Source organism: Calidris pugnax, unplaced genomic scaffold, assembly GCF_001431845.1.
Source record: "Calidris pugnax isolate Ruff unplaced genomic scaffold, ASM143184v1 scaffold398, whole genome shotgun sequence".
Lineage (NCBI taxonomy): Eukaryota > Metazoa > Chordata > Aves > Charadriiformes > Scolopacidae > Calidris > Calidris pugnax.
In genome coordinates this window covers 1694067-1721622 of record NW_015091280.1, presented here as the reverse complement: position 1 = coordinate 1721622, position 27556 = coordinate 1694067, and the positions used below count along the sequence as shown (strand labels likewise).

Genomic DNA, 27556 nt, shown 5'->3' with positions numbered 1-27556 from the left:
GCCTTCTTAGTGGTGTTCTAGTCCCAAACAGCAGCAACAGCAAACCAGTGACCTTAATAATGGTCATGGCCTTAATAATATATGCTGTTGTGTGGCTTCCCAGCTCTGGCAGGCTGGGTGCAGCCTTTTAGGAGAGAGAAAACTAGTATGTTAGGTGGGAAAAATCTAATAAAATCATCTAGCAGCCAATTCCAGATAGCAGTGATATCTGTAGCTTAATAAAACGAATAAAGTCCTAAAGAGTGTTGCCCGATTCTGTTTGCAATATGTTTGCTGGTAATGTTTAAAGAGACAACCTGGTTGGTGTTACCTGCAGTGACCTTAATAATGGTCATGGCCTTAATAATATATGCTGTTGTGTGGCTTCCCAGCTCTGGCAGGCTGGGTGCAGCCTTTTAGGAGAGAGAAAACTAGTATGTTAGGTGGGGAACATCTAATAAAATAATCTAGCAGCCAATTCCAGACAGCAGTGATATCTGTAGCTTAATAAAACGAATAAAGTCCTAAAGAGTGTTGTCCGATTCTGTTTGCAATATATTTGCTGGTAATGTTTAAAGAGACAGCCTGGTTGGTGTTACCTGAAGATACTGGAGCAAAAGTTTGGTGCTGACAGGGGCAATTCTTCTTTCTGCCCACTCGCAGCCTTGTTTTCCCCGGGATCTGCTCATGCAGCTGGGATGCCTGAGCCAACTCGTGTGTAAGAGCATCTCAGCCCATGGGTGATGTCTGGAGCATCCCACCATGGGCAGCGTGTGGAGCAGCCTGCTGTCAAGGGCAGTGCACCCAACAGCAAATTTCAGCCACTAGCAGGGTGAACTTCACCTGCTATAATGAAGCAAGTTGTAAATGAAATGGTTCAATAATTGCGGTTTACTTTTTTCATCTCAAAACACAGTAAAAGCAACAGTGGCTCTCTTTATCTACAGATGTAGAAAGTTCAAAATTAACTCGTCGGTACCCTTTCTTAAATATACTTGATTTCCCTGGAGGAAAGACTGATCTGATCTTGTGAAAGTCTTTGTCGATGTGACTGGTACCCTTAATTAGTTTGAATAGATTTCTTATCTGCAGAGAATGTAATCAAGCTATTACTATAGTCTTCATTTTATTATTAAAATTGAACTTCCTTTCTTAATACTTGTTCCAACTAATTATTTGGTTTATTTTTTATTATTAAAATTGAACTTCCTTTCTTAACACTTGTTCCAACAAATTATTTGGGTTAAGGGCTGGGAACTGTAACAGTTAAAATATCTTAAATTTTTGATATAATTTGCTAATTCACTAAAGCTTTCTAAAATCCTCTCATTTACAGGGTTATGCGCAGAAGTATATTGTGAAGAACTACTTCTACTACTACTTGTTCAAGTTTTCCGCTGCTTTGGGTGAAGAGATTTTTTATATCACTTTCCTTCCATTTATCTACTGGAACATAGACCACTCTGTGTCTAGGAGGATGATAATTATTTGGTCTGTAAGTATTTCTGTGACTTATTTAAACGTGGTGTTGTTAATTCTTCTACTGTAGCAAATGAACATTTAAGAGGAAGAATATCCCTTCAAACCAACTGTAAGTATTTCTGTGACTTATTTAAACGTGTAGTTGTTAATTCTTTTGCTGTAGCAAATGAATATTTAAGAGGAAGAATATCCCTTCAAACGAACAAAATCCCTTCAAACCAACAAAAAAACCCCAAAGCCAGCATTATTTATGTGTAACTGGCATGTTCAGGAAGCAGAGGCATGCGGCGCTGCGAGGAGGCAAGAGGTGTGAGCTGACACACCGGGACTGTTCATCTCCCTTACGTCTTGCACCGACTTATTTTTTTCAGCATAATAACTGATTTAGCTGCTTCTGATGGAGTTTGCACAGAACAGTTGGCAAAACACTTCCTTCCCAAAGTATTGTGGTGTTTTAAGGATCCTTCTTTGTAGGAAATCTTTCTCTTACCCCGATTTCTTCCGGGTAACCTGTTCGTATAGTTCTGGCTCAGTTGAAATCAGTATAAATCTAATAGGAAGGGGACTGGAGGCTGCAGTGGAATAAACAAGGTGCTTCTGCAGTCACTTGGGGGGCGTGTGTGTGGAAATCAGATTCTAGGTTGAAGACTAAGGCTTTAAAAGCATTGATTTTTGTTACCACCAGAGCATTCTCAAATTAACTGGCTTCAGCATTGCTTCAGGCTTTACAAATGCAGTTTGGGGTATTCAGAATAATATATTTCCTTTCTGGCACTGAAAACCAGAAGATAACCAAGCATTTCAGTCTGGGAATGGCTGTTGTTTTGTCACTGCCATTGCTTGCCTTGGTATTGATCAGATCTTTGCTGCCCAAATAAGACCGTTTTAGAACAAAGAAGGGAGGTAGGAAGCATCTCTGGCAGATGGCAGACCCTGGAGGTTTAGCTGTCAATCTATATTGATTTAAGAAATTGAAGCTTGGTAAAAACTTGGATGTGATATTTAGCTTTGTTTCTATATAGTGAAGCTTCTCCTTGGCTTAGTCAATTCTGGCTAATAATATTCTGCCTATTGTCCAAATAATATGATGAGAAATAATAAAAACCATTTGAACTGGGTCATACACTTCAAATGCACCCGGTCTGGGACAGAAGGCACCAGTTGTTCTGTGCCAGTAACCCCAGTCAATACATTTTATAAAGAGAACATGAAAAATAACTTGCAGATGAAATCTAGAAGTAGGTGGACACTGTATAATTAGAGTTGGGGTTTGGCCAGGAGTACACCTACTGCTTCTGGAAACGTTCCATAGAAGATGATAATTGGTAGGCACTGCCTTCTGCGTTTGCATATTGCTCAAAAAAATGACTCTTTAGAGCTCCTCGCATGCCTTTCTGCACACTTGCCTTGCCTTTGCCTTGCAAGGAGTCCATCTGAGTACTGGCCAGATCTAGGCTGGTTTAATTAGAGCATTCAAGCATGTGATGTTATGATTATTAATATTATTCTTTGACTTAGGAAGTTCCGGACTTGCATTTTATAACTGAAAAGGAGAAGCTGTTTTAAATACGCAGACCTGTGACGACTATCTGTAGTTTTAAAAACACTTTAATTATATGTAGCTGTGAAATGGCCAAAAATGTCCACGCGGGCTATGCATTAACGTTATGGCAAGCTCAGTGGGTGGCTTGTTTGCTGGTGAGCAGGCTGGGGAGAGGGGTCAGCGTTCCCGGTGCTGTGAGGGGTGCTGGTCGGTCTCAGGAACCTCGGTGGCAGAGACAGAGGTGGTGCTGAGGGTGGGACTTCATTCTGTGCCACTGGGGACTTGCACCTCTGAGTTTCTGCTGCACGTTGGACATGCCAGAGTCAGGGTCCCAGGATGAGCCAGGGGAGTTTCTTCCCTTAAAAAAATAAAGCCACATTAATGCTGTTTACAAGGTCTTCCTGCCATCTTGTCTGTGGTAGTTTATGCAGAGCCAGTCACACACATTTGAGAACGATGAATTTGAACTGGAGCGGGGCCAGAAATGATTAGGGAACAGGATATTTCCTGAGCAGAGACTGAAAGCTTAGATAAGTCCCTAACAAAATGAAGTCAGAGAGAGAACGGGGCTGGCTGTAAACACCAGGGGAAGGAAAGAGCTTCTTAAAAATGAAAGAGTAGTCACAAGAAGAAATGTGCAGAAGGCAGTTGTAACTAAATTAAGTTGAAGCCAAAGGTTGTGAAATAGCTCTAGAAGGGCAAAGGGCAGTAAGAAAAATCATGAAGAGACTTTATTTCAGCAGCAGCAGAGGAGTGGACTTGGTGCCCTGGGATGTCTTCTCCAGTCCTGGGTCCCCAAAACTGGCTGCTTGTGCATTTCTGTTTAGCTGGATGGCTCTGGGAAAAGCTGGCTGTGGTCACATCCAGGTGCTTCAGAAGCTTAAAGCAGCACGTTGTGCTTCCGAGGTGCCTTTCCTCCGAGGATTCACAAGTATGTATGCAGGCTTTATCCTTCTCTTTGCGGATAGACAAGGAAAATAGCTGCCTGAAACTTCTGAACAAGGTGCTGGGTCAGTGCTTCCCTTCTCCAGCAATTTGAAGTAAACACTCTCGAATCTGCACAGGCGAGGCTTTGGTGCCTGTGACTATTGCTACTTCCACCAGGAAGTGCAGAGATGAAAAATAACTTCACATCAATGAGCCTGCAAATGTACTTTAAATTTACTGCACATCTTGGCTCAAAAAGTGAAAGCTCAGTTTAGTTTTTTAATCTCTGCACCCCTTCAGGGTTGAAAGCTTTATTTTGACATGGAGTTTCAGAAGCAAGGTAGAGACCTGGAAAAGAAATCCTTACAGTTTCTGCTTGCTGTTCAGTATTTTCTTTGAAATTTTTTCTTCTGGTTATTTTTTTCAGGGCGCTTGGATGTACAATGTATCCACACCTCTTTTGAGCCTATAGAACTTTAATTTATACAATATAAATAAAAGCTGGCCGGTGTGGATGTTGTCAGGGCAGGTGTGGAGGCTGTCGGTGTATGACAGCAGTAGCTGCTGGCTCAGGTGAAGATGGCATCTCAGAAGGAAGCAGAGTTTGGGTGGCTGGTGGTGCCAGGTGGGCACCCGCCAGGCTCCTCGAGCAGCGCTGGGCACAGGTATCTTCAGCGAGTCTAAAAAGGTCCTGGGTATGAATCCGTGGCAATTTAGTTTCCCATCTTGCTTTTCAGAGGATCCGTTTTCCAAAGGCTGTTGGCATTTAGTTACATGGGAATGATGATCCCTGAACTCGGGCTCTCAGGGTAACCAGGAGTTTAATAACCAGCAGGAATTTACTTGCAGTCAAGATGCCACGGACATTGCTGTACCCTGGTTGAACCCCTGGATGCTGCTTTGAAAACTTACTTTGCAGAAAACTTTGGGTTTAGTGATTGTTATATGTTTGTTAGTTTTGGTGCTTTTGCAACATTTCACCAAAACAAGCTTGGAACAGCTGGTAAACACAGTCACTCAAAAGTCAAACTCTTGAAAGCGCTATACATTGCAGTGAATAAGAACACGTAAGACTAGTCAGACATGTAACTAACTAAAAATTGTAAGAATAAAAAAAGTAAATGGTCCATGAAAGAAAATGCTGCGTGCAAGATGCTAAAGTGTTGATTGAAGGAGAATTTTGTCTGTGCTAGTGGCTGTACTCTGCCCTTGAAGAAAAAGTGCCAGTGAGGCTTTCATAACTCAGACCAGCTGGCAATAATTTAAGGTGAAGTTTAAATTGGAAACCTTTTGTATTTCACTAGAACTCCCAGGTGTAACAGCTTTGCAGCTTAGGTGTTAGATGATAAACCAGATATCAATGTGACAGTAGTTTTTCCTGTTACCAGGAGACTAAGCCCAAATTTGTCTTATTTAAACCTGTCATAACATAGTCAACTACCTTACAGTTTTTGTCCGAAGGCCTCTTTAAAAGAGAGTAGATGTCCTAGGATGTTGGTTGGTTATTCTCCTGGAGGCATAAGGCTGTCTTGGTCTTGTTCTGGTTTTGTGTTTCTGAAGTCTGACTTGAAAGAGCCAAAGTCCTCCCTCCTATACAAATACATATATTTTTAAGAAGCTCTCTGTGTTGTCCCTTCCCTCCTTCTGTCCCCTGCTGCCCCTTGCCACGACATGCACTCTGTGCTGCTGCTCGCCGCTGAGCACAGCACTGCTTGTGGTGGGCTGGAGACCTTCCTCTTGGAGGTGCTGCTCACCTCGTGGCTGGGACAACACAAGTGGTGGAGTATCCCACCGGCTTAATGTGACCTTGGACACGTCCCATTGCACCTGACCAAATCCTTGGCCAACATTGTGTAAAGTTCCCATGCAGCTAGCAGAGGATTGATGTGCTTTCTGGAAAACAATGACCACGTTGGAGGTGGCAGATCCTTGTGCTCCCCTCAATGTACCCTCTCCTGTAAGGCGTGGGTGTCTCATGGAGGTGCCCAGCCTCATGGTCACTGTTGGCAGCTCTGTGTGTGGGTGGCATTCAGGTGGCTCAGGGAAGATGTGGGGAGCAGGATGTGATCAGAGGGTGGCTTGGGGTGCCCAGGGTTCTGCGGGGCTGCCAGCAGTGCTGCTCTGTGACTTTCACGGTAATTTCCCTGAAGCCAAGCCTTAGTTCTTGGCATTGACTTGGGTGTAGGAGGAGCATCTCCAGAAGAACATACCCTTCCTTGCTCTGCTCCTTTTTCACTGTGAACCAAGTGATGCTTGAGGGGCACAGCCACAGCCTCTATCAGCTGCAGTGCTATCTGTTTGCTTAAACCATAGTTGGGGGATGCTGAGAAGAGCAGCTGTGAGCAGTGCAGACAGGACCCTTGGTTTAATTTCTATATGGTGAATCCAAGTCACGCTTTCCTTGAGAACCACGAAAAATAGCTGGCCCTTTCAGGATACAGTCCTTGCTTCTGCTTGACTAATCTGCTAATGCCAGTTTATTAATAGTGCTTTTTTTTTTTTTTTTTTCTCCCCCTCTTTCCAGTGTTCCTGATGTGCTCTGTGACTCCTCTGTGTCTGTGACACAGAGACGATGATAAAAACAAAAGCAACATCATTTTCAACTGTAAATTTCCTTTCTGGGAAGATGACAAATACTGTTTCAGGGCAGGGTTTCTAGAGCCAGGTTATAGAATTTCTGTTTTGGAGCCAAACCAGCAGATTCAAAGTCAGGCTGCCACAGTGTAAGCCTCAGGGAAGAAGTCGCCAATGCTATTTGACCCTGTGTCTTCTCTAGAATTTCATCTTGTCCTTTTAATAGATCAATAGCTCAGATGGGAGAGCTGCAAATTCAGAAGTTGAAAATAAATATGTTCTGGTTCACCTTTGTTAGCTGAAATATTACAGAGTGCAAAGAGAATTGCTCCTCCTGACCTTCGCAAGCCCGTGGGACAGTCTGTCCCCGTGTGGTGGTCATGGTGGAGGAGAAGTGGCTGGTGTGTGAGGAGCACATGTCACATGCAGTTCACCTGCAGCACTCAGCCTGTTTCCTAAAATCTGCCCATCTCAGGGTCTGGGCAGCTGCTGTGTAAATATTCCAAAGGGGAAATAGCCTCCTGAGGCACCAGTCCTGTGCCACTGCATATGGAGCTGGCTCAGCTGTGTTTGTCTCTCTGCCCTCATAGATGTGTCCCGTCCAACCCAAACCATCTATGATTCCGTGTCTGCACTGTGGTGCTAAATATGGGCAGCTCTCTTACTTCCTGCCACAGAAGTGCTGTCCACAGTGATTAAAAGAGTAGAGAGGGAAAATGGCTGAAAGAACGAGGTAACACCTGCAGGTGAGCAAAACCACTTCTTAAATTATTGAAGCAAAGCCAGAATTATGTGAATGTCAAGGAGCCAGGTCACTTTGTGGGTCTCTGGCCACAGGGAGAGGAACAGCGCCTCACCCCAGAGGGAACCCCTGCAGCTGTGGGGACAGATGTGCTGGCACCTGGACTTATGTGGAAGCCAATACCTTGAGTTTGATTCATCACTATTCACTAAAACAAGAGCTGTTAAAACACATAGATTTGTCTTGTTTACCCAAGTGCAAAGCCCCAGGTGAGGATGTAATTTTGGAGATGGACCGTATATATGACTCAGAGGAAACCCTCAGGAAAAGGCCAGTGTGCTGCTATAGCAACTGCTGATCACATTCATGTAGTAAGATGTAATGCTGGTGACCCATGGTGGCAATAAAGCTTTGCCTTTCCTTCACCTGATGCCTTGGCTGGAAAGGAGTGCTCTTCTCCTCGTGCAGGCTGCCCCAGCAGTACTGGTAGGCACCAGTCTTGTTTTTAAGTTGCTTACAGGAGTACAGAAAAGCTCTTTGGGAGGGGAACAAGTGTGTACAAGAGGTAAGAAGTCTTTACCCAAGACTTGGGTAGCTCTACCCAAGATTTCAAGGGTGGATCGGTGAGCCAGGCTGCTTACCACTTCACCGTGGAGCGGAGCAAGACGTGGGTAACACACTCCCTTGCAGTGCTGGGCAGGAGCCCCAGGGAGGAAAACCCTGCGTTGCCTGGCCCCGGGTTCTCCTCCGCCTGCGAGGGCAGCTCCACAGGTTCAGCCACACAAACCAAGCAGCCGGTTGGTGTTTCTCCTCAATACAGAAGGGAAAGCAGCATTTCCCCACGTTACCTTTGTGCATGGTGGTTGCTGGTGACCCCTCCGCCACATCTCTGCTCCTGTGCCGTTGTCTGTCCATCTTGCTTTTGCCATCATTTCTTAAGGAAGGACTCATATTGTGGCATTGTAGCTTGTAGGACTTAGAGGCAGAACCGAGTCCCTTTTTCTCCCCTAACACAGCGCTCCCATGGGAAACTGTCATGAGGGTCTGGGAGTGAGGGCTCCCCATACAGACCTCTGGTGTCCAGGAGCATCGCCTTGCTTCTGCCCAGGTTTGGACCCTGCTTGTGGGTGTCCAGTGACCCGGGCAGGCTGCAGTGCTGACCAGGGGTGCTTTTCCCTTTCCCACTCTTGAACCCCAGCTCCCCTCCACCCCTGCTAGCCTGCGCAGCACCCCTTGTTTGCCAACACATCTTTGTAACTTGGGTGTGAAACAGCTGAGTTTCACTTCGGAAACTTTGAACGATCTGAGGTACATGGTAGATAGAGCTGCTGCCGTCAGCTTCCAGAGTAAAGGGAATTAGCCATGCCCATCCCATCAACTTTTGTGAAATCTCAACTAAATTCCTGCATTTCTGTGTGGTTATCTTCTCCAGCTAATTTTGTCCTACACGATCCATCACGGCTTTGCCTTTGTTGCTTCCTTAATGGAAAAGTCTCCAGGTTCAGACAAATTCCCCATGCAGAGACAGAGGTACTTATTATTGTGCAAATTAACGTTATGTGTGCTGAGGATGTCTGCAAACTGCTTTCCACCAGAACTGCAGAGAATTTGGTTGATCTGTGTCACTTGAACGGAGTAAAAGAGAGTCTGTGCTAGAAATAAACACAGAAGAGCACTGAGAGCCATAATATAGCACTCTATGTAGGCAAAAAACGTCAGTAATGTAGGGAAGCAGCAACTTCAAGTTTTTTCTTCTTTGCTATGCGTACATGACTGCAAACTGTGTTTGCTCACTGGGTGTTCAAGGGGCTGTTTCCTTTTCTCTCCAACATTCGGCTTTGGGCCTGGAGACCCACCAGGTGGAACAGCCCATGAGTAAATAAAGGCTTTTGGAATGTGTTTTATTTAAATCTTAGTGTGGCTTGAGCCTCTCTTCCTCCCTAAACCTTTCCAGCCCTCATGAAGAAAGGGGAGTTGGGTGAAGCCCCTTCCTTAGACTTGGAAAAGCAGAAGCTTGCTGCTGGCCAGTGGCTACAGGATGACACGCTCCTGGGTCAAGCCTTAATGTGCCTTACCCTCTCTGCCCAAAGCCATTGTGAATGTGCTGTTTGGCTTACGTAGGGTAGGCTGGAAATCACAGCAAAATCACCCAGTCCTGTGATCTGGGCTTTGTGACATAAGTAGTCCAAAGTTATCTGCTGGTAAGGACCTGGGGTAATTTCTGCCATGGTAAACATATTTCCAGGGCCATCAAAGACTTTTGGGATTGCACAAATAAGTAGTTCAAGTCAAGCGTAGGTGTTGATCTTCAGCCTGTCCATCACGCTCATCTCTGCATCTTCTCCTTTCCAGTGCTTCCGTGTTTATGGCTTGTGATGTTTTTTATGGGAGTTTTCTCATCTTCTAGGTTGAAAAAAGCTGATAACAGGATGAGACTTTCAGGCTGCTTGCTTTCTTTCCCAGGACTGTTAGAGAGTAAATCCAAAATGACAGAGAAATAAGGTCAGGAAATAATGAAATGTGGCTTGAGAGAGAATATGCCACTTAACCAAGGCAGATACCTACCTTCCTCAGAAGATGAGCGCCGCGGCAGAGTGCCATTCAGACATATCCTGCAATTAAATATAATGCTGTGAGCGTGTTTCTGCACAACACTTGTCACGTAGTGACCACATCTGTGGTGGCCTCCTGCTTGGTTTTTATTTTTTACTGTTTGTGGCTGAGCTGTGGGGGTTTGTGCCTGGTACGCACGCAGGGGTGTTGCCCTCGGTGGCCAGCCATGTGGTGGTACCCAGCAGGACTGACTGATGCTCTGGGCATTCCCTGGGTCTTCTCCCTGGGGAGGTCACCCCTCTGCCCACCACAGGCAGAGCTGGCAGGAGCTCTGGGCCACTTGCTTTGCCATTCTGCCAGCTGAAGAGCCCATGCAGACCTTGGGCAGTCCTGGGCTCCTCCAGCCGCTTGTGAGCAGCACGTGAGGAGGAAGGTGAAGCAGAGCAACACCTCTGCTGGGTGGCTTTTAGCAACGGTGCACTCATCATCTTTTGCCTTCTTGGGGAAGCCTGCCAGTTCTGGTGATGTGTTACCACACCCACAACTGCCGCTTCTGCCAAATAATCCAGGATATTGCAAGTAAAACCACGTGCAGGGCACGCAGATAAGCTGAAGGCAAAGGTTGGTGCTTCAGAGGGCAGCGCTTAGTCTGGTGCATTCTGGGCTCCTCTTGATCTTTTAAGGAGGTTGCCTCATCTCTCATTACCGTACGTGTCTATACAATGTGTGTTTTTAAAAAACAGAAGGGTCAGAATTTAATCTGGAATGCCAGGAAGGAAGGTGGTGTGAGGATGCCTGGTATTTTTGCTTACCCATACCACCTCCAGCATTCAGCCTGTTTTTCACCATCAGAGGAGCCCTAGCACAGCCTTCATTTCAAAGATGACTCATTTCCCTTTCTGTAATTCTCTTACGTACTAGTGCTAATAATACTTCTACAAGTGGAAGTCATTATTATAGAGGACTGCTGATAAACTGGCTCATCCTACCGTGCCTCTCCGATGGTATCGCAAATGGTAGCCTCGGCGTTTTATGTTCTGTCAGAGAGAGTAATTTTGCTTTCAACCCCGGAATTTAATTAACTTCCAAAGATGTTCCTGCATCCATTTGGAAACGGGTGGCATTAACCAAATAAACCCACGCAGTGATTTCTTTAAGGCACTTGTTCCTTGAGCCTTTGTTTATGGTGAGCAGCCGGGGCGGGCTGTTTGCTGCCTGCCCTATGCCCCGTGTATCAGGGTGAAGAGGGAGCAGCAGGCGTGCCACTGGTGGTGCCGGTAAAGAGGCGGTGATGTGATTCATGTGATGAGGGATAAAGGATGCAAAGGCACCGGCAGACACTTTTCCAGGCTCTGGCACTGGCTGTAAACCCAGCACTCCCCACAGCATGCCCTCTGCTGTAGAGAGGGGGATGAAGGAACGTGACGTTTTGGCTTTTTCCTGGTTCTGATTTGTGCATCCTGAATCCTGACGTCTTTCTTTTAATGTTCTGGCATATGGCTAACACCAGCATGGGAAGGATGCTATTTTAAGACCCCTCCTTTGCTTGTGGAAGTGTGAGAAGCAGAACAGCGAGCTGTCTCCCACACCAACTGAGATTTCATGGCAGATGTCAGTTAACCTGCTATTTGTGTTTAGAAAAAAAAGAAAAAAAGAAAAGAGGTTTGCATTGTTTTGTAGACTTTGCTTTGCAATGTCTGGCTGCACTATCCAAAGGGAGGAGGGTGACAATAGAAAGCAAATCCACCCACCAGGGACAGCCCGGGTGATTTTTGTTCACATCCTTCTCACTGTGGATGCTGAGAGCATGTTGCCTCTGGGAGGAGGATGCTGAGGAGAAGAGGGTGTCAGCATGATGGGTGCCCTGGGCACTGCTGGGTGGGCTGCATCTTGGGGATGCTTCACAGCTTTGCCTCTTGCCTTTGTTTCCCATTGCTACTGCTTGCAGTGACCCCAGAATCCAACGTTTCCCCCCAAAATCGCTCATACTCGGTAGCTAATTAATGGAGTCCCTGCTTAAACCTCTGGCATCCCGAGCAGGGCGTAAAAGCCCTTTGTTGTTGGGGAGGCAGGCGGGAGAACTGGTACTTTATGTTGCTCGTCCAGTTTTGTCTCTGCTGCCTCCCCGAGGATGCCAAGGTTATTATTATTTAATAACCTGTGCGGTGGGTGGGAGCTGCGGGGGGCAGGAGAGCTGGGGAGAGCTGCGGCGTGGGGCTGGGAGGGATGCCGTGATTTGAAGGTGGTGGCAGAAAAATTCCTCTTGCAGCTCTTGGCTCTGCAGGAGAGGGGTTGTAAGGGACAGGGAGGAAACTTAAACTTCTCTAGCACGGGGCTGGAGCCAGCTGTCCGTCTCATGCCATCCTCTACCGGTGCATCTCCTCAGCAAACCCTCCTTTTGGTCCCACTTCTGATCAGATTACAACATGGTGCAATAAACCCACCACTTTCTCCACTAACTGGGATAATGGAAACCCCTTTAATAATTCAGGGGATAAATTCTGTGCCTGGGGTGGTGGATTTTGCAGGAAAAAGCGTAGAAATAGAGATTGTTCTATTGGGTGGGCTGAGTGGGGATTGCCCACGTTGACTGACAGCCCTGTGGCCTTTCCTCTCCCCAGATAGTGATGTACATAGGCCAGGTCTCCAAGGACATCCTGAAGTGGCCTCGGCCCCTCTCACCACCTGTCGTCAAGCTGGAGCTGAGGACGGACGCCGAGTATGGGATGCCTTCCACCCACGCCATGGCAGCCACTGCCATCTCCTTCTCCTTTCTCATTGCAACCATGAACCAGTACAAGGTAGGGGGTACAAAAAGAGGGGGAAAAAAAAAAAAGGAAAAAAGCATGTGTCTGCTTCCAGCAAGCTGCAGCAAACTAGCAAATCCAAAGCTGTTGCCATTTCCAAAAGAGTTCTGTATTTCTTTTCACAGATGTGTATTTTTCCCTGGTGTTGCTGGTAGCTGGCTGATAATAGACACAAGAAGAAATTTAGGGGGAATCTCTGTTTTTTACCACGAGGCCTGCTCAGAGCTGTCGGCAGCTGCCCTGCCCTGCCATGGTTTGGTGGCTTTGCTGTGTTTTTTGGGGTAGGGGTGGGTGGGGGGATGACCCTGGAGGCAGCCGTGGTGCTGCTGTGGGAGATGCTCTCCCTGTGCCTGCCAAGCCAAGGCTGCGCGTCGGGAACTGCTGGCTCCCAGGGAAACCAAAGGAGCTCTGTGTAGCCTGGCTTCTGTATGATGCAGGAAAAGCATCCTTGGAAACCCCCTGGCTCTGGCCTGAGTTAGACTAAGAGCACACAACATGATTTGAGAGCCTGCTTGTCAGAGAAGTAAGAGCGGTTTTACTGCACTGGAGCTGTAGGCTGCTTGGGGAGAGCTCATAATTATTTTCCCCAAACCTTCAGCCTTTTATCTTTCTAAAAGGTTTATTTCCTGGAAACTAATTTCTCCATGATGATTATTTTAGCTTCATGTTTCGTTTTATGAATCTAAATATGTATTTCCTGTACTCTAGCAATAATAACTTCCTGGCTGCATCATACTTAAGTGTGTTGCTCAGCCTCCTCGAGTGTATTTCAAAGATAAACCCGGGTAACCAAGACGGGTCACAGTAGGGTCGGAGGGTCTTACTGTCACAGGGTCCCTGGGTGTCCTCCCCACGGTGCCAGTGTGTGTGCAGGGACAAAAGGTGGCCACCCGTTTGATGAGTGGTGCTGTGTCCTGGGGGTGTAACCCATAGAAACTGAGATCTTGGAATTACACCTGGATCTCTGAGTTAATTGAGCTGCCAGACTCCTCCGATCCCAGCCATGAAGCAGTGGGCTTTGCTCCTGCCCTGAGCAGGTCAGTGGTGCCCATAGCTGCGGTGCCAGCCTCCTGCTCCCCCATAATGGTATGGTAACTGGTCGGAGCAGCTTGGCAGTGGGATGCAGAGGAGGAGCCACGGGATGGGACATTTGTCAGCCCTGGAGGGCTGGCTCTGTCCCATGTGTCAGATCTGCCAAAAAGACCTGGTCAGCAGCACTTTCTCCTCCTCCTTGATCCATAAGCTACCAGTGGGACACACAGCTCTTCACGGGCTGTCTCATACTTCTTGGAAATAGCTATGAAACAATAAAGCTGCTGGAAAATAATTAAATGATTTAATTGCCTCTATTAAGAAGGAAAAAATTCTACCAGTACATTATGCTGCTATCTTCTAAAGCTGCCCTAGTCATCAATTACTGACCTGGACGAGCTCCCAGCCTGCCTGCTGAGGGGGGAATAAAGTGGGCATAAATCCTCTGAAGGCTTAGAGAAGTGAGGAAAAAACAACGTTATATGAACTGGGAGTGACATCTGCAGCCGGGCCTGAGCTCTCTATTTTGGGGGCTAGAACACGCAGGGAAAAAAGGGTCAGAAGGGAGCTGTTATGCTTAACATTTTCACAGAAGCATTTCTGCGCTGCTCATCTCGGCAGCAGATGGAGTCTTTGTGTCAAATTGGGTGAATTAATTTCATTTACTATATTTTGGGTTGGTTTATTTTTTTCAGAAAAATGTCCTTTATAGACTGAAAAGAGCCCACCAGCCCACTTAGTTTCAGGGTCTGAATGAGTGGATTAAAGGCTAATATATTAAGCTTATTCTTTTCCAAAAGTGTGGAGTTTTTTTCCTTTTAAAATGTTGATTTATTTCAACGCTTCTTTCCATGTTCATAGGCAACTCAGAGAGAGAATTAAGCAAAAGCAGCTTCATAAGACGACAATTAAACCTTAAGTGTCACAGGGAAGAGTGATCCTGACTGCTCCAATGGCTGGACCGTGGTTTCAGCCCAGACATTGATTTTCCCCTCCCAGCCCACTGCTCGAGGACTATTGATCACGTTTCTGGTCAGGTTCTGTGGCTGTCTCCTTCCCCTCGGGTGATCTGAGGCTGCAGTTCAACCTGGGGCATCTCTTGCACAACATGCTGTGCCTTTCTTCCTTAAGGTCTTCAGCACTAACCTGGGTTTTGCAGGCGGATGTTGTGGGGAAAAACTGCAAATACTGTCAGTTTCCCCACGCAGAGACCAGACCTTCCCAGAAGTGGTCACACAGATAACGAAGCACCCTTCGGGCAGGATTGCACGGAGCTGATGTGAGATCTTCTCTTGGGTCATGTTCATCTCTTGGGGAAAGTAGAGCTCAGGAGCCACTTCCCAGTGCGAGCTCCTTACACCAGTCTGTCTGCTTGGCTGTTTTATTCCAGACATATGCTGATGTTAAAGTGGATAATGGTGTAATGTGTGTATTTTATATTTTTTTTCTCCCCCTTTTCACAGTATCCGTTCGAGCTAGGCCTGGCGGCAGCGTTTGTGTTTTCCATGCTGGTGTGTCTCAGCAGGCTCTACACGGGGATGCACACAGTCCTGGTAAGGATGCCCCATGTTGCCCCATGGCAGCCGTGCCCCCAGCTCCCCTTACCTGCAGCCATCCCCATCTCCCACTCTTCTGCCCTGGCCCTGCTGGAATAGAATCATAGAATCGTCTAGGTTGGAAGAGACCCTTGGGATCATCGAGTCCAACCATCTCCCCTACTCTACAAAGTCCTCCCCTACACCATGTCCCTTAGCACTGCATCTAAACGGCCCTTAAACACAGCCAGGGATGGTGACTCCACCACCTCCCTGGGCAGCCTGTTCCAATGCCCTATCACTCTTTTGGTGAAAAATTCTTTCCTAATGTTCAATCTAAACCTACCCTGTTGGAGCTTGAAGCCATTCCCTCTCGTTCTGTCACTAATTACCTGTGAGAAGAGACCAGCACCAACCTCTCTACAGTGTCCTCTCACGTAGTTGTAGAGAGTGATGAGGTCTCCCCTCAGCCTCCTCTTCCTCATACTAAACAGCCCCAACTCCCTCAGCCACTCCTCATACGATTTGTTTTCCAGCCCCCTCACCAGCTTCATTGCCCTCCTCTGCACTCGCTCCAGCACCTCGATATCTCTCTTGTATTGAGGTGCCCAAAACTGGACACAATACTCGAGGTGTGGCCTCCCCAGTGCTGAGTACAGGTGCACAATCACCTCCCTACTTCTGCTGGTCACACTATTTTTGATACAAGCCAGAATGCCATTGGCTTTCTTGGCCACCTGGGCACACTGCCGGCTCATAGTCAGCCATTTGTCAACTAGAACCCCCAGGTCTCTTTCTTACAGGCAGCTCTCCAGCCACACTTCCCCAAGCCTGGGCAATAGAGGAGTCACGCTGCTAAACTTCAGGCTGTACATTCACAGGCAGCTGCGAGGAACCCCTCAGGCTATGGCTATTTGAGTCTGCAGGGGAATTATTGATACCATCAGGGAAGCAGCGGTGCGTGGGCTGAGGAGCCGGGTGAGGTCAGTGTGGCATCTGAATCCTACTCCTCTGTTTTGAAATTTTAATTGCAAGGAACGCACTTGGGCAACTGACTTGGCTGCTCCTTAGCCAAGCCTTTTGTGCAATAGTATCACTGTTGTAAGCGAGAAACCCGGGAGTGTCAGGGAAGGAATAGCAGGTTGGTGAGTCACGAGTCACACCGTGACCAGCAGGGAGAGCGGAGAGGGGAAAATGTGACAAGTGAGCTGCCCTTGGGGGACTGGGGGGACAGCGAGACTCACGTTACCATACAGGGACATGGCACTTAAAAAAATATTATGACAAGCTTCTTGTTTTCCACTGGTAGGAAATTCATTCCTAAAGGATTGAAATGCATGAATACTTTGTCTGAAAATAATCATTAAGTATGGGTGACTTTATATGACAGACCCATCGGGCACAGTTGTTGAGAGATGTCAGCCCTGCTTTAAGAACAGATTTCAGCATGACTCTGATTAGCCAGTAGCTGGTTCCTTCCTGATGAGAGGAAATGTTAATGATTTGTTCATACAGAGGTCAGAGGGGTGGTCCAGCTTCCCAAGAATGGGTGAAAACTCCCGGCTACTTCCCCGCAGGAATTTGATACGCATTGCTTGTTGGTTGCTCATGCATAAATAGTTGCATTTTTTTACTAAGTAGTAATTATGTATGTTATAATAAGGAGGCTTGAATAATGTAAGAAAGGGAGCCCCTGTGAGATTAAGGTTATCTATAAAATATAGCTTGACCTACCCTTCCAGGCCTAGTGGATCAAAACAATATCTTAAATGGAGTCTGGAGACACCCTTTCTTGGCTATTGACCTTAAGTCAATCTGTAAAAATTCTTCACATACTTCCCTTGCTGGTCCATCGTAATGAAAGACTCCTCTAAATTTAGATGGATTTCAGGGTAAAGAAGAAAAAGCCTTTGTGCCCTTGACATGATAAAAAAGGGCCTTAAAATAAAAAAAAAATGCTCCTTAGTTGAAATTTGAGCAATGCTGCCTTTCAGAAGAGCCAACATACTTTGGTGGGGTCTCCATCTCATCCGTGCCACCGTGGGGATGGAGCTGGGGAAATGCCTGGTGATCACAGCTGCCCCAGTGCAACCCCTCTCTCTGCGGCCCCATCCTTCCCACCTGCAGGGACAGGTTCTGGTGTCCCACCTGCAGGGACAGGTTCTTCTTGGAGAGTTTGCTGCACTTTGAGGGATGGCTCCAGCCTGAGCTTCACGAGATGCCACGGGGCCGAGGTGCAGGGGCCGCTCAACCAAGCCACCAGCCAAAACAGCCTCTATCTAATGAATTCTTAACTGAGGTCTTAATAGAAAATGAATAGCGACAGGATATAATTATGTATTAAGCAATCATAATATTTTAGTAAGGCAAACGAACAGGTAAAATGTATCCATGGAATTAATGTAACTGAATTTTTCCCGCTGGAGGACCTAGAGAAGGGTGGCAGGGTGGTGGCACCATGCTTTGCTCCAGCTGTAGCCTCAGCTCTACAAATCAGCCTGTATTTCAGCATTGCAGATGTTGGTTTTGGATCAGGAGCAGTCTCAAAAAGCACAGTCATGTCAGTAGAAGAGATGTGACAATTACAGACCTTCTGGAAATGCACTGAGCCGGTATGAGAGCTGTCTGCATCATTATAGCCCTATCAGAATGAGTACCGTGATTAGGGGAAAGGCAATGAACACCCGATGCCTGGGCTGTTTCAGGAGAGCATTGCCCAGCCAGAGAAAGGGATGGAAGCACTTGCACTGCTGAGAGATAATTTAATTACAGCAACCCGCCTTCACCACCGTAACACGAGAATCCCCCATGTTTGTGGAGGAGCAGATGAAAGGCAGGGTTCTTCCTTCTAAGTCTTAAACAATGGAGTCTGAGGAGGCGGGGAAGAGGGAGAGTTACCTGGAAAGGGCAAAGGGAAAATTTGGACACATTTTGAAGCAGAGAACTTGTACCATTTTAGGGGTTATTTTTAAGGAACAAAAAGCAATTGGAGACACTAGGACTGGGGTTTACTGTTTTTTGTGGTTTCTTTTTTTCCCCCAGACAATTGTAGTTTAGAAAATATTCCTTAACTTCCCATCTTAAATCTTTGGCCCAATTTTTGCTCCCTGTCTCCGTGAGATTAACGAGTTTTTCTGCCTCACAGTTGCTAGAGCAAGTCTGAGCCATCTCCTGTTCAAAACAATGAGTGATAGTGTTCATGTGAGTGCACAGTGTTCTACAAAGATGCGAGCAAGACCATTGCAGATCATTTTGGGAAGAACTTCACCAGCCCAGGGTGGGCAGCCCCTCAGCAGGGGGAGGAGGGGAGGCTTTTACCCTTCTTCTAACCCTTCAGGGGCAGCCGTGGGAATTTCTTGATGCACCAAGCTGATGGGTTTGGCATTCCCTGTGGCAGCAGAGCGGGGTCTCCCCTGTCTCCAGCCAGTGGTGGGGCTTGGGGAGGCAGCCAGTCACTCCAGAGCCATGGCCAACCTTGTGACCGGCTTTACCGGTGCCGCAGCTTCCACCGGGGCTGTCCTGAGCTAGAGGCAGCAGTGCCCTGTGCCGGCTGGTGTGGGTGGTAGGGTACAGGGAGAAATCAAAACATCACTTTTTATGACCAAAAAGAAACCTGAAAGTTGTTTCTCTAAAATAAGTAAATTGTTTTGGTTTTTTAGTTTGGGTTTTTTTTTTTTCCCCTCTTAGATACGGATTCAGTGTTGATGCACTCACTGCTGATTACAGCACCCTCAGGAGAGGGTGCTCTCTAACCCCCAGCCAGCTCCTTTGTGGTGCTGGATCTGGGGTTTTTTAACACCACCATTAATCCTGAAATTTCCTTGAATATTTTAAAGCTGATAAGCAAGCAGTGATTGCCATCACTTTATGCACTGTGCTAGCACAGTCCTTGGGGGATGAAACAACAAACAACAAACCTGTAGGAGTGGAAGGCAAATAGGAGGTTTCTGGTGAAGAGAGTGAGTAGTGTGTGTGAGTGTGTGCAACTTCACTCGTCGTTTCAACGGGAAGAGCATGGAAGAGTCTTGCCTTCAGAAAGCCAGACCAATCGCTTTTGCAACCCTAAAAAGAAATTGTGCTTTAGGACCTTGTGAAATGAAAAACCCCAGCCCAGCAGTGGCTCCAGCACCCACGGACTGTGCTCCCTCGGTGATGGGCAGAAAGCGTTGGGCAACATCCCAGTCCTGCATCCCAGCCATCACGTGGAGCTGGAGGTCCACCTCCCTTGTTTCTCGGTCTGTACCTGGAGCACAGGAAAACAACTTGAAGGTCTTGCAGGGTTAGAAACCCGATACTGGCCCATTCTCTAGGCAGCAAAGCAAGGTGACAGCTCTCTAGCTAAAATCGATAGGAGAGAGGCCTCCCTGGTGTGGAACCCAGGGAGATGCTGGTGGCTGTGGGGGAGGCAGAGGGTGCTGTACGGGAGCAGGGCCAAGCTGTGTGGTGATGGGGGGCTTTCTTGGGAGGGATGAAGCCTGTGGGAGGACTTGTCTGTGCGGAGGGAGCTGGAGCATCTCAGCAGGGAAATGGGAGGTTATAAGCTTTGCCGGTAGCGCTGCACCTTGAGCAAAATTCGTGCCTGCCCTCATTTAAAAATTCCTTTATAATTGTGGGTTTGGCGAGAGGCTAATCTGTTTACACAGGCAGACGGGCAAGAATGTGCTTCCTGGGAGTGCTAACAGCAACTCCACCGCAGGGAAAAGCTGGGGTCCTGCTCCTGACTGCACAGTGGGGAGAGTCCAGAAAAGCAGCTTTTTCTCACAGAAATCAGACCTATCCCATCTTCTTCTTAGTTTAGCAGGTGAGGGGTCAGGGGTGGGTGAAAATGATAAATTCTGCTAAATGTTTTTGTGAAGTGTTGGTCTTAAAATCGCCCACCCCTTCTGGGCATTCAGGAAAATCAGACCTCTGCCCATGTGTACCAGGACCAAGGGGGGTCACTGCTGACGGCCACAGCTGGGGATGTCCCGTGCTCTCCAGCAGCTTCTAGGAAGGAGTCTCCAAAATGAGAAGCCCATATATTGGTGGATGGGGGGGGAAACCAGATTAAACCACTGGTCTCAAAACTTTTTTGATTGTGCACCCCTATCAGTAAAAATTTTTTGAGTATGCACCCCCAATGTATGTATATTTATTTATGAATTATATACATGTACTACTGCATTGATACATACATTATAAAACATACACAGAAACATATATTAAAAAAAAAAGAGATAAGGATGAAATAAGCACTACTTTAAAAGTATACATCTATATATCTTATTTTACTTATTAGTCTGCAGAAAGTATTTTCTTTCCACAGCCCAATGGGTTGCCTTGCACACCTGCTTTGAAGACCACTGGTATAAGCCACTGGTTGGGAGCAGAGTTATCTATCTCCTGCTTGAAAACCACATGAGTCATGTTACTGGGCTGAACAGGAGGATAATAAAATTCAGAAAACTTTAATCAGGTCCATAAATAGAGGATGCCTGCGCCCCAGCCGGGAACTGCGGGAGTCAGCTGGGTAAATCTGAGCAAAGCATTTGGTTAAATATCTTTAATTGGAACGGAAAAGCTCGTGAACAGCTTTTGAGGTTCACTCCTTAATCACACATGGGAGGGGGTATTGAGATGTCAGGACCTTTTCTTATAAGATGAGGTGGACAAATAATGGGGTGGGAAATGGAGGTACACAGTGGTGTGGGATTTCTGAGCATCAGTTTGGGAGCAACCCCCAGCTCTTTTGTGTTGAGGTGGTTACTTAGTGTTGAGCCAGAACATACCTTTATGTGTGAAGTTATCACCTAAAAATTGGTATCCGTCAAAAGACGGATTATTGTGCTGTTGTGAAATATTGGCACTTAATGGTGTTTTACATATTAGACATCTGTGAACAACTTGGTTATCCTTTTGTCGTGGATGAGAGAATAAATGTGGGTGGAGAACGGCTCTGGGAGTTGCTTAAAACAACTGTGCTGTGAATCTGTTGCCTGGAAGCTGTGAACAGCTAAAGTTCAGCCATACTGGAGTAATGCATTTACCAGAAAGTCATTAAATATTTCTGTTGGGAAAAAGTATCCTCATTCCCGCCTAACCATAAATGAAGTTCTCATAAATAATTCATTTTAGACTGTGACCAAGCATGGTAGTAGTCAACTCTCATGACTCAGTGAAAAAGATACAGTCCTGAGACGAGGACGGTTCTGCCTGTGATTAACTCTAGCTTTTGCAGGGCATTTCGTGGTCAGAATACAAATTCTGCCACTTCCTGAGCGATGCCAGGAGAGCGGCACAGGGAAACTTCTTCTATTGCTTTTTATCTGGCTGCTGTCATAAAGTTGCCTTTTGTTAGGGGTTACCTCTTGTCCTCCTTCCCAGCCTTGCGGTTGACAACAATCAAGTTCTTAAAACACCTTATTTACCTCTGTTAATAAATTAGGTTTTAACTATGTGCTTGCCTGGGGCGCTTGACTACAAGAGGGATTTCAGAGGCTTGGGCAACAAATTTCTCCTTGATGTATTCCTGCCCGGCGGTGCCTCCCTCTCCCTCTCCCGGCAGAAATCAGGGCACACACAGCACGGCCCGCAGCTCTGTGGCTTTTCTCCCCCGGAGCCTGTGTTTCTGGACTGGGAGCTTGTCTCTGACAAAAGGCAGCATCTTCCCACTTATGCAAAGCAAGGGAGCGATAATCCTACTGATATGGTGAAATTACCTGCAGGATTATGTATGAAGGCAGCTTGCCGTGGTATCGTCCCTGAGATGGAGTTGTGCCTGTGCCTTTTCCACTGAGGTTGTAGGTGGAGAGTGCCCTGAAAACATGAAAGCAGGTGAGGGGAAGAATCTCACTTGCTCAGGGGAAAATGTGAGTCAATAGGTGTGTTCACAAGGACAAGGTTGGGGTCACAGATTGTCACGTTTTGTTTAGTGCAGACTGCAAATTGTCCCTGTGCGAGAACAGTGCCGTCACTGTAAATTTGGGGTGTTCCTCTGCTGCTGCCCGCTCACAAGTGCATGTTGGTGTTTTACCATCACCTGAGAATTCGTTTTGCCTCCCAGGTTTCACAAAGCCCTTAAACGTGATGTCTTTGCAGGACGTGATTGGTGGAGCGCTGATTTCGGCTGTGCTGCTCGTGCTCTTGTACCCTGCGTGGGACACGATAGATCACTTGCTGTTAACCAGTCCCTTCTGCCCACTGCTTTCCATAGTCGTGCCTCTTGTCTTATGTTACAACTACCCCAAACTAGACTATTACAGCCCCACCAGGGGAGACACTACCACTATCTTAGGAGCAGGAGCTGGAGCAACTGTGGGATTTTGGTTAAACAACCAGTATGCCTCGCCAGCCTACACCGGCGAAAATTTTCAGCTTGGATTTCCTCCCGTCACCAGTAAATTAGTGGTGGTCGTGCTAGCCAGGTTCTTGGTAGGGATCTTTATTGTTCTACTGACACGGCGGCTGATGAAGAGCGTGGTCCTCAGCGTGCTGGGCTATCGGTACCAGTTTCCCCTCGGAGACCTGGCAGCCCGGAGAAGGCTGGAAGTGGAAGTGCCCTATAAGTTTGTAACGTACTCCTCGGTTGGCTTCTGTGCGACTGTGCTCGTGCCCCTGCTGCACGAGCTGTTAGGACTGATGTGAGCGCAGCGCCTGCCTCGCAGCCTCACGTGTGGCACCACCATTTCAGAGATGCGATGAGTCCATCAAGGCTGGTAACTTGACCAAAAAAAAGCGTTTTGTGCCTTTCTGCACTGGCCCAGAGTACCCGATACGGAAGAGTCACGGGAATCGCTGTACATGAATAACTTTGGGTTAGAAAGTGCTGACCCTGCTTTTCCCCATAATTAGTCCCTGGCCCAGAGGACTAAAGATGACAAGCCAAGAGTACAAAGCCAAAATCCCTGCTGGAGCGGCAGCAGCGGCCGGTTTGCTGTGGAGTCGGGGGTGCCGGGAAGCGTGGCTGTGCCTGTGGGACACCAGCCCTGGGGCTTCCTGGGCTGCAAAACCACCTGCCTGGCCACCGGCTTGCTCCTGCTGAAGTAGGAGAGCAAGCCAAGGGCAGGCTCCTGTTTGGGGCACGGGGGACCAAGCAGCTGGTGGGGTTGGGGAGGAAACGACCAGCCAAGAGCAAAGTGCTGTCCTTGGGGCGTGCAGAGCTCTGCCTGCGTCCCGCTGTCCCCTGGGGACCAGGGGTGAAGGAAGAGGGGCTGAAGATGGGAAGGTGATGTGGAGGTTCTTCGAGCGCTGGCACCTTCCCACTGCTGGGCTTTGGTAGGGGTGTCCTGCTGGCCAAGGTCAGCAGGTTTCTTCAGCAACCAGCATTGGCAGAGATCAGACAGCCACATTTGGGTATGGCTCAGTGTTTCCCTAAAGAAATCTGGTGATTATTGTACTTGTTGCTTGTCATAGTGTCTTCTGAAGGCACTGCCAGTTCTGTGTATATGGTTTTACCCATTGCAGTCCCTAAAAACACAAAAAACCAAAACCAAAACAAACAACCCAACAATAAAAAAAAAACAAAGAAGTGTAACAGAAGAAAGAAAAATCCAACAAAAACCGCTTTAAATATTTGTAACAAATTTATCTTGGGAATTAATAAGAAAGCCTCCACTAAAAGATCCTTTACCTACATAAAACTCAACAGAGCTGTTACCACAAAGTTGAGATTTGTGTTCAAAGTGTTTAACTCTGATTTAGCTTCCCTGTCTAGGGGATGGGACAAAGTCCTGCCTGTCCTGCAGGGGTGAGTAGTAGTGTCCTTAAATCGCGTTGTGGAAGGAGCTGAGTGGTGACTCTGGTGACTGCAGCGTGTGGCGTGATAAGATGCCATCGTTTTGTGGTGCTGCACAGCACTGCGGTTGGTCTTCCATGCATCTTGCAATACCATGTATACACTTGTAGAATAGAAGTTGAGGAGTGTTCATAGGAGGGTTGTTGCTATAACTCAGGCTGCTTATTTTAAAAAATACATGTCTCAGCTGTTGGACCAATGAGCTGTTGAGAAATACAGCAGTGACTGTGGTCTGCTTGGCTAGAAAAATGTAACACACCATGACCATGGAGCTTCAAGCATGGCCCCTGTGCCTTTCCCTGGCAGAATGTACAGTCAAAGCCAGCTTTTTAACTGTGTACACTTGTCTGCTTGGCTGCAAGAAAAAATAAGCTGAAGAATGTAAAGGAGGTGCTTTGCCATCAGTTGACCACTTGGATAAATATAATCAAGCTCCAAAAATGTCTCTGGGAGTTTTGTCTGAGGAGGGGGAGGAATGCACGTGAAAGAGCTGAGCCATTTTAAAACCAGGTCGGTGGTCTCCAGAAGAAATGCAAGCAGAGATTTTCACCATTTTGAGGTTTGCCCAGGCTGTGGATAAACTGTTTTAACTTAGGCTGCGTGGACTTTACATGTGCATGCAAACAGCTTCAACCGCTCTTTCAGCACGTGCCACCAAAGCCATGGGGGTCTGTCCTCCATCCCCCTCCTTCCCACACGCCACAGAAGTGCTGCCATCAGGCTTTAAAACACCTTTAAAATACTTTCTGTTAAAGTGCTTTATGAGGTACAGGGCAGAGCTGAAGCCCTGTGGAGGTGCCACAGGGAAATTGGGAAAATGGGACCAAAATTGGGAAAAAATTTGACAGCAAGCTGTGGGGTGGAACCAGTTAGTCCCAAGAAAGGCATGGTGTGACGAGGACATTCATGCAGTTTCATGTGTAAAATTTCTGTTCTGAATCACAGCTATTTTACGCTTATGAAGATTTTATAAATTATATATAAATGCTTGGATTTATAAAGTACATGCACAAATATTTTTACCTTTTATAGTATTCACCTGCATGTGACTCATGCAATACATGCAAACTGTACTTGGTTCAAATTTTAAAATATACATATTTTGCAAAATTTGGTGTTTCTCTCTTCATTCTGCATCCTCTGTTGCTGCTTGTAAATGATTGCTGCAAGGGGAACGAGTCACAGTTCAGAAATCTTCCCGAATGCAGCCACCCAATGCTCTTCCCCAGATGTCCCTCTTGTGGTCCCTTGTCCCCTGCTCGCCCCAGAGTTTAGCAGCAGCAGCACCCTGCTTTTTTTAAAACATTAAAAAAAAGACTAGTGATACACTCACAACTACCTGTCACATCCTTTTCAGGTGGAAATTTGTGAGTTGCTACGTTGTCAGTGATGGGGGACACCTGGGCACCTGGAATCTCCTTCACCTGCAATACCTACCTCTAATAGACTAAACAGTTAATTGGAAGCTAAATGTGATTTTAAATTGACATATGCAATTACAGCATGACAACCCATAAACCACAGAATATTTCATGTTCCTTGAGAAGCCTAACAAGGTTTTGCTATTGAGGATATGAATTTGAAAGCAGGTAGGGCCACGTTCTTCCCTCAGCATCATGTCCTGCTTGGAAGTGGTGTGTCCATGGGCCCTCAAGTGCCCACAGCTGATTGGGGTGAGCCCTGATTGCTGCAGCATCCTCTGGGCCACTGGGACCAGGCAAGGCTTTCAGCTGGGCTTTGTGCTGACGCTGTGCTTGTGGGATGCTCCCAGGACCACAGCTATTCCCAGAGGGTCAGGTGTGAAAAGGCAAGTCCTCTGACAAGGTAAGACACTTCAACCTTCCTGTATTTCATTAACCTGACGTACCAGGTCCTCATGCAAACCCCGTTGTGTCTTTGCTGCCTTTGGAAATGTTCCTCACCTCTTCATCTCCGCAGTTAAGGTTCCCCCACATCTCCAGTGTGATGGTAGAAAATGAGGTTTTGTGGCCGGTTTGCTGCTCCAGTTCTGTACTCAGGAGCATCAGCCTTGGATACTGGGCTGTTGACTTCTCCACAGTAGTCCTGTCCTGTACTTCCTGGTCCAGCCCTACAGCTCTCCATCCCATGGCCTTCTGCAGCTGGAGGGGTGCTGCCAAAGTGATCTTTCTCTAAATTTCCTTTGTTTTGCTGCCAAGAGGGATGTAGCAGACATCTCACCCTTAGCTCAGTCTACTCTGCCCTGCCTTCAGGCTGCCTCCTGCTGAGCTGCTCGCTCTGCAAACCCCTTCCTGGCTGCCTGGTGCCAAACCTGGATTCCTCCTGGCACAGAGCACCTCTGGGTGCTGGTCCCCCAGCACGGAACCATCTGCTCTGGCAGTGTCCAAATGTTGTTGCACCCCCTCCGCAGGGATTAAAAACCAAACCAGCGAGCACCCAGTTTGCCTGTTTGTATTTTCCAGCAGTAACTTTGTCATGACCCCAGTCTCCTAATCCATTCAAATTTCTATGTGAAACTGCACATCAGCCTGCAGGTTGCTTTTCTGGCTACAGGTGATTTAATTTAGGGGAGGAAAGAAAAGAAAACTGTCTCAGTTTCAGTGTTAACCCTTCAAATGCCTGCTGCCAGTAGAAGTTGGGGACCTCTGAGCAGGGTGGGCGTGCGGCTGAGCAGCTGGTGGGATCTGGCACGGGTGCCAAAACGTGCTTAAGCACCACCCTCGTGAGCTGCCACCCGGCTCCTGCCCCTGCCAGAGCAGGTCACCTCCTGCGCAGAGCCACGCTTGCCGCTCAGCCGGTGGCCACCGCCGTCCCGCTGTCCCCGCTGCCACCCTCGCCCTGGGCTCAGTTTCAAGGTCGCCGGGCGGTCAGAGGTGTCGTGTGTGCCCGTGGCCACCATCCCACCGGCAGCAACGTGGCTTTTGCTCGGTGTATTCCACACTCGCCTGCCAAATGGAGAATGATTTAAATTGCAAGCAAGGAGCAACCAGCCGGGGATGGAAAGAGTCCCAAGTGTTACCTTTACATAAACCCTCCCAGGGAGCAGCAAGGGACCTGCCAGCGCAGAGATCGGTGGCTGTGGCCGGGCTCTCAGGATTCCTGCTGTTCTGAAAAGCATCTTTGAAGCATCTCTGAAAAGCACCTAAGCACAGCGAGGACAGACCCAGAAGTCAGTCCTTGTGTGCAGCTGAAATGAACCCAGCAGTCACCCAGACAGCACATTAAAACGGGCTTTGCCCTCTCTGCCACCGGTTCTCCAGCCTTTTACGCTCATGCTCAGATCCCGAGAGATGACCTGGGACCCACAGCCAGCAGGAGCAGGCCAGACCTAATTCGTAAGTGGGGACCGCTAGTGAAAAATTCAAACTTCCATCTCTTCCTTAAAGAAGTACTCAAAGCTCAAACGATTGCCCAGAAGACCCCACCGTGGGCAGGCAATGTGTCCTCTGCCAGAGGCCGTGGCTGCAGCAAAGGGCAATGGCGAGCTGGCGGTGCTGAGGGCTCTCCCTGGCACCAGGCCCCGCGCTGGGTATCTCTGTTACTGAATGCAGCCATGGGCGAGCTGTAAATATCAGATAATTGGCTTGGGGCTATGAAAGACAATGCCCTGCCATAAATACACTGGGCTTG

The 27556-nt window shown here is 47.5% G+C and overlaps 1 protein-coding gene across 1 annotated transcript in view; it reads left to right on the top strand.

Annotated features, from left to right (window-relative positions):
- The window catches only part of SGPP2 (sphingosine-1-phosphate phosphatase 2), a 37674-nt gene extending 12641 nt beyond the window's left edge, over positions 1-25033 (top strand). The window contains exons 3-6 of the mRNA XM_014960630.1: positions 1316-1474; positions 12422-12601; positions 15103-15192; positions 22252-25033. Of these exons, the coding sequence (XP_014816116.1) occupies positions 1316-1474; positions 12422-12601; positions 15103-15192; positions 22252-22797 (975 nt within the window). The 3' untranslated portion in view covers positions 22798-25033. The remainder of the gene's footprint in view (positions 1-1315; positions 1475-12421; positions 12602-15102; positions 15193-22251) is intronic.
- The last annotated feature ends 2523 nt before the right edge of the window (positions 25034-27556 follow it).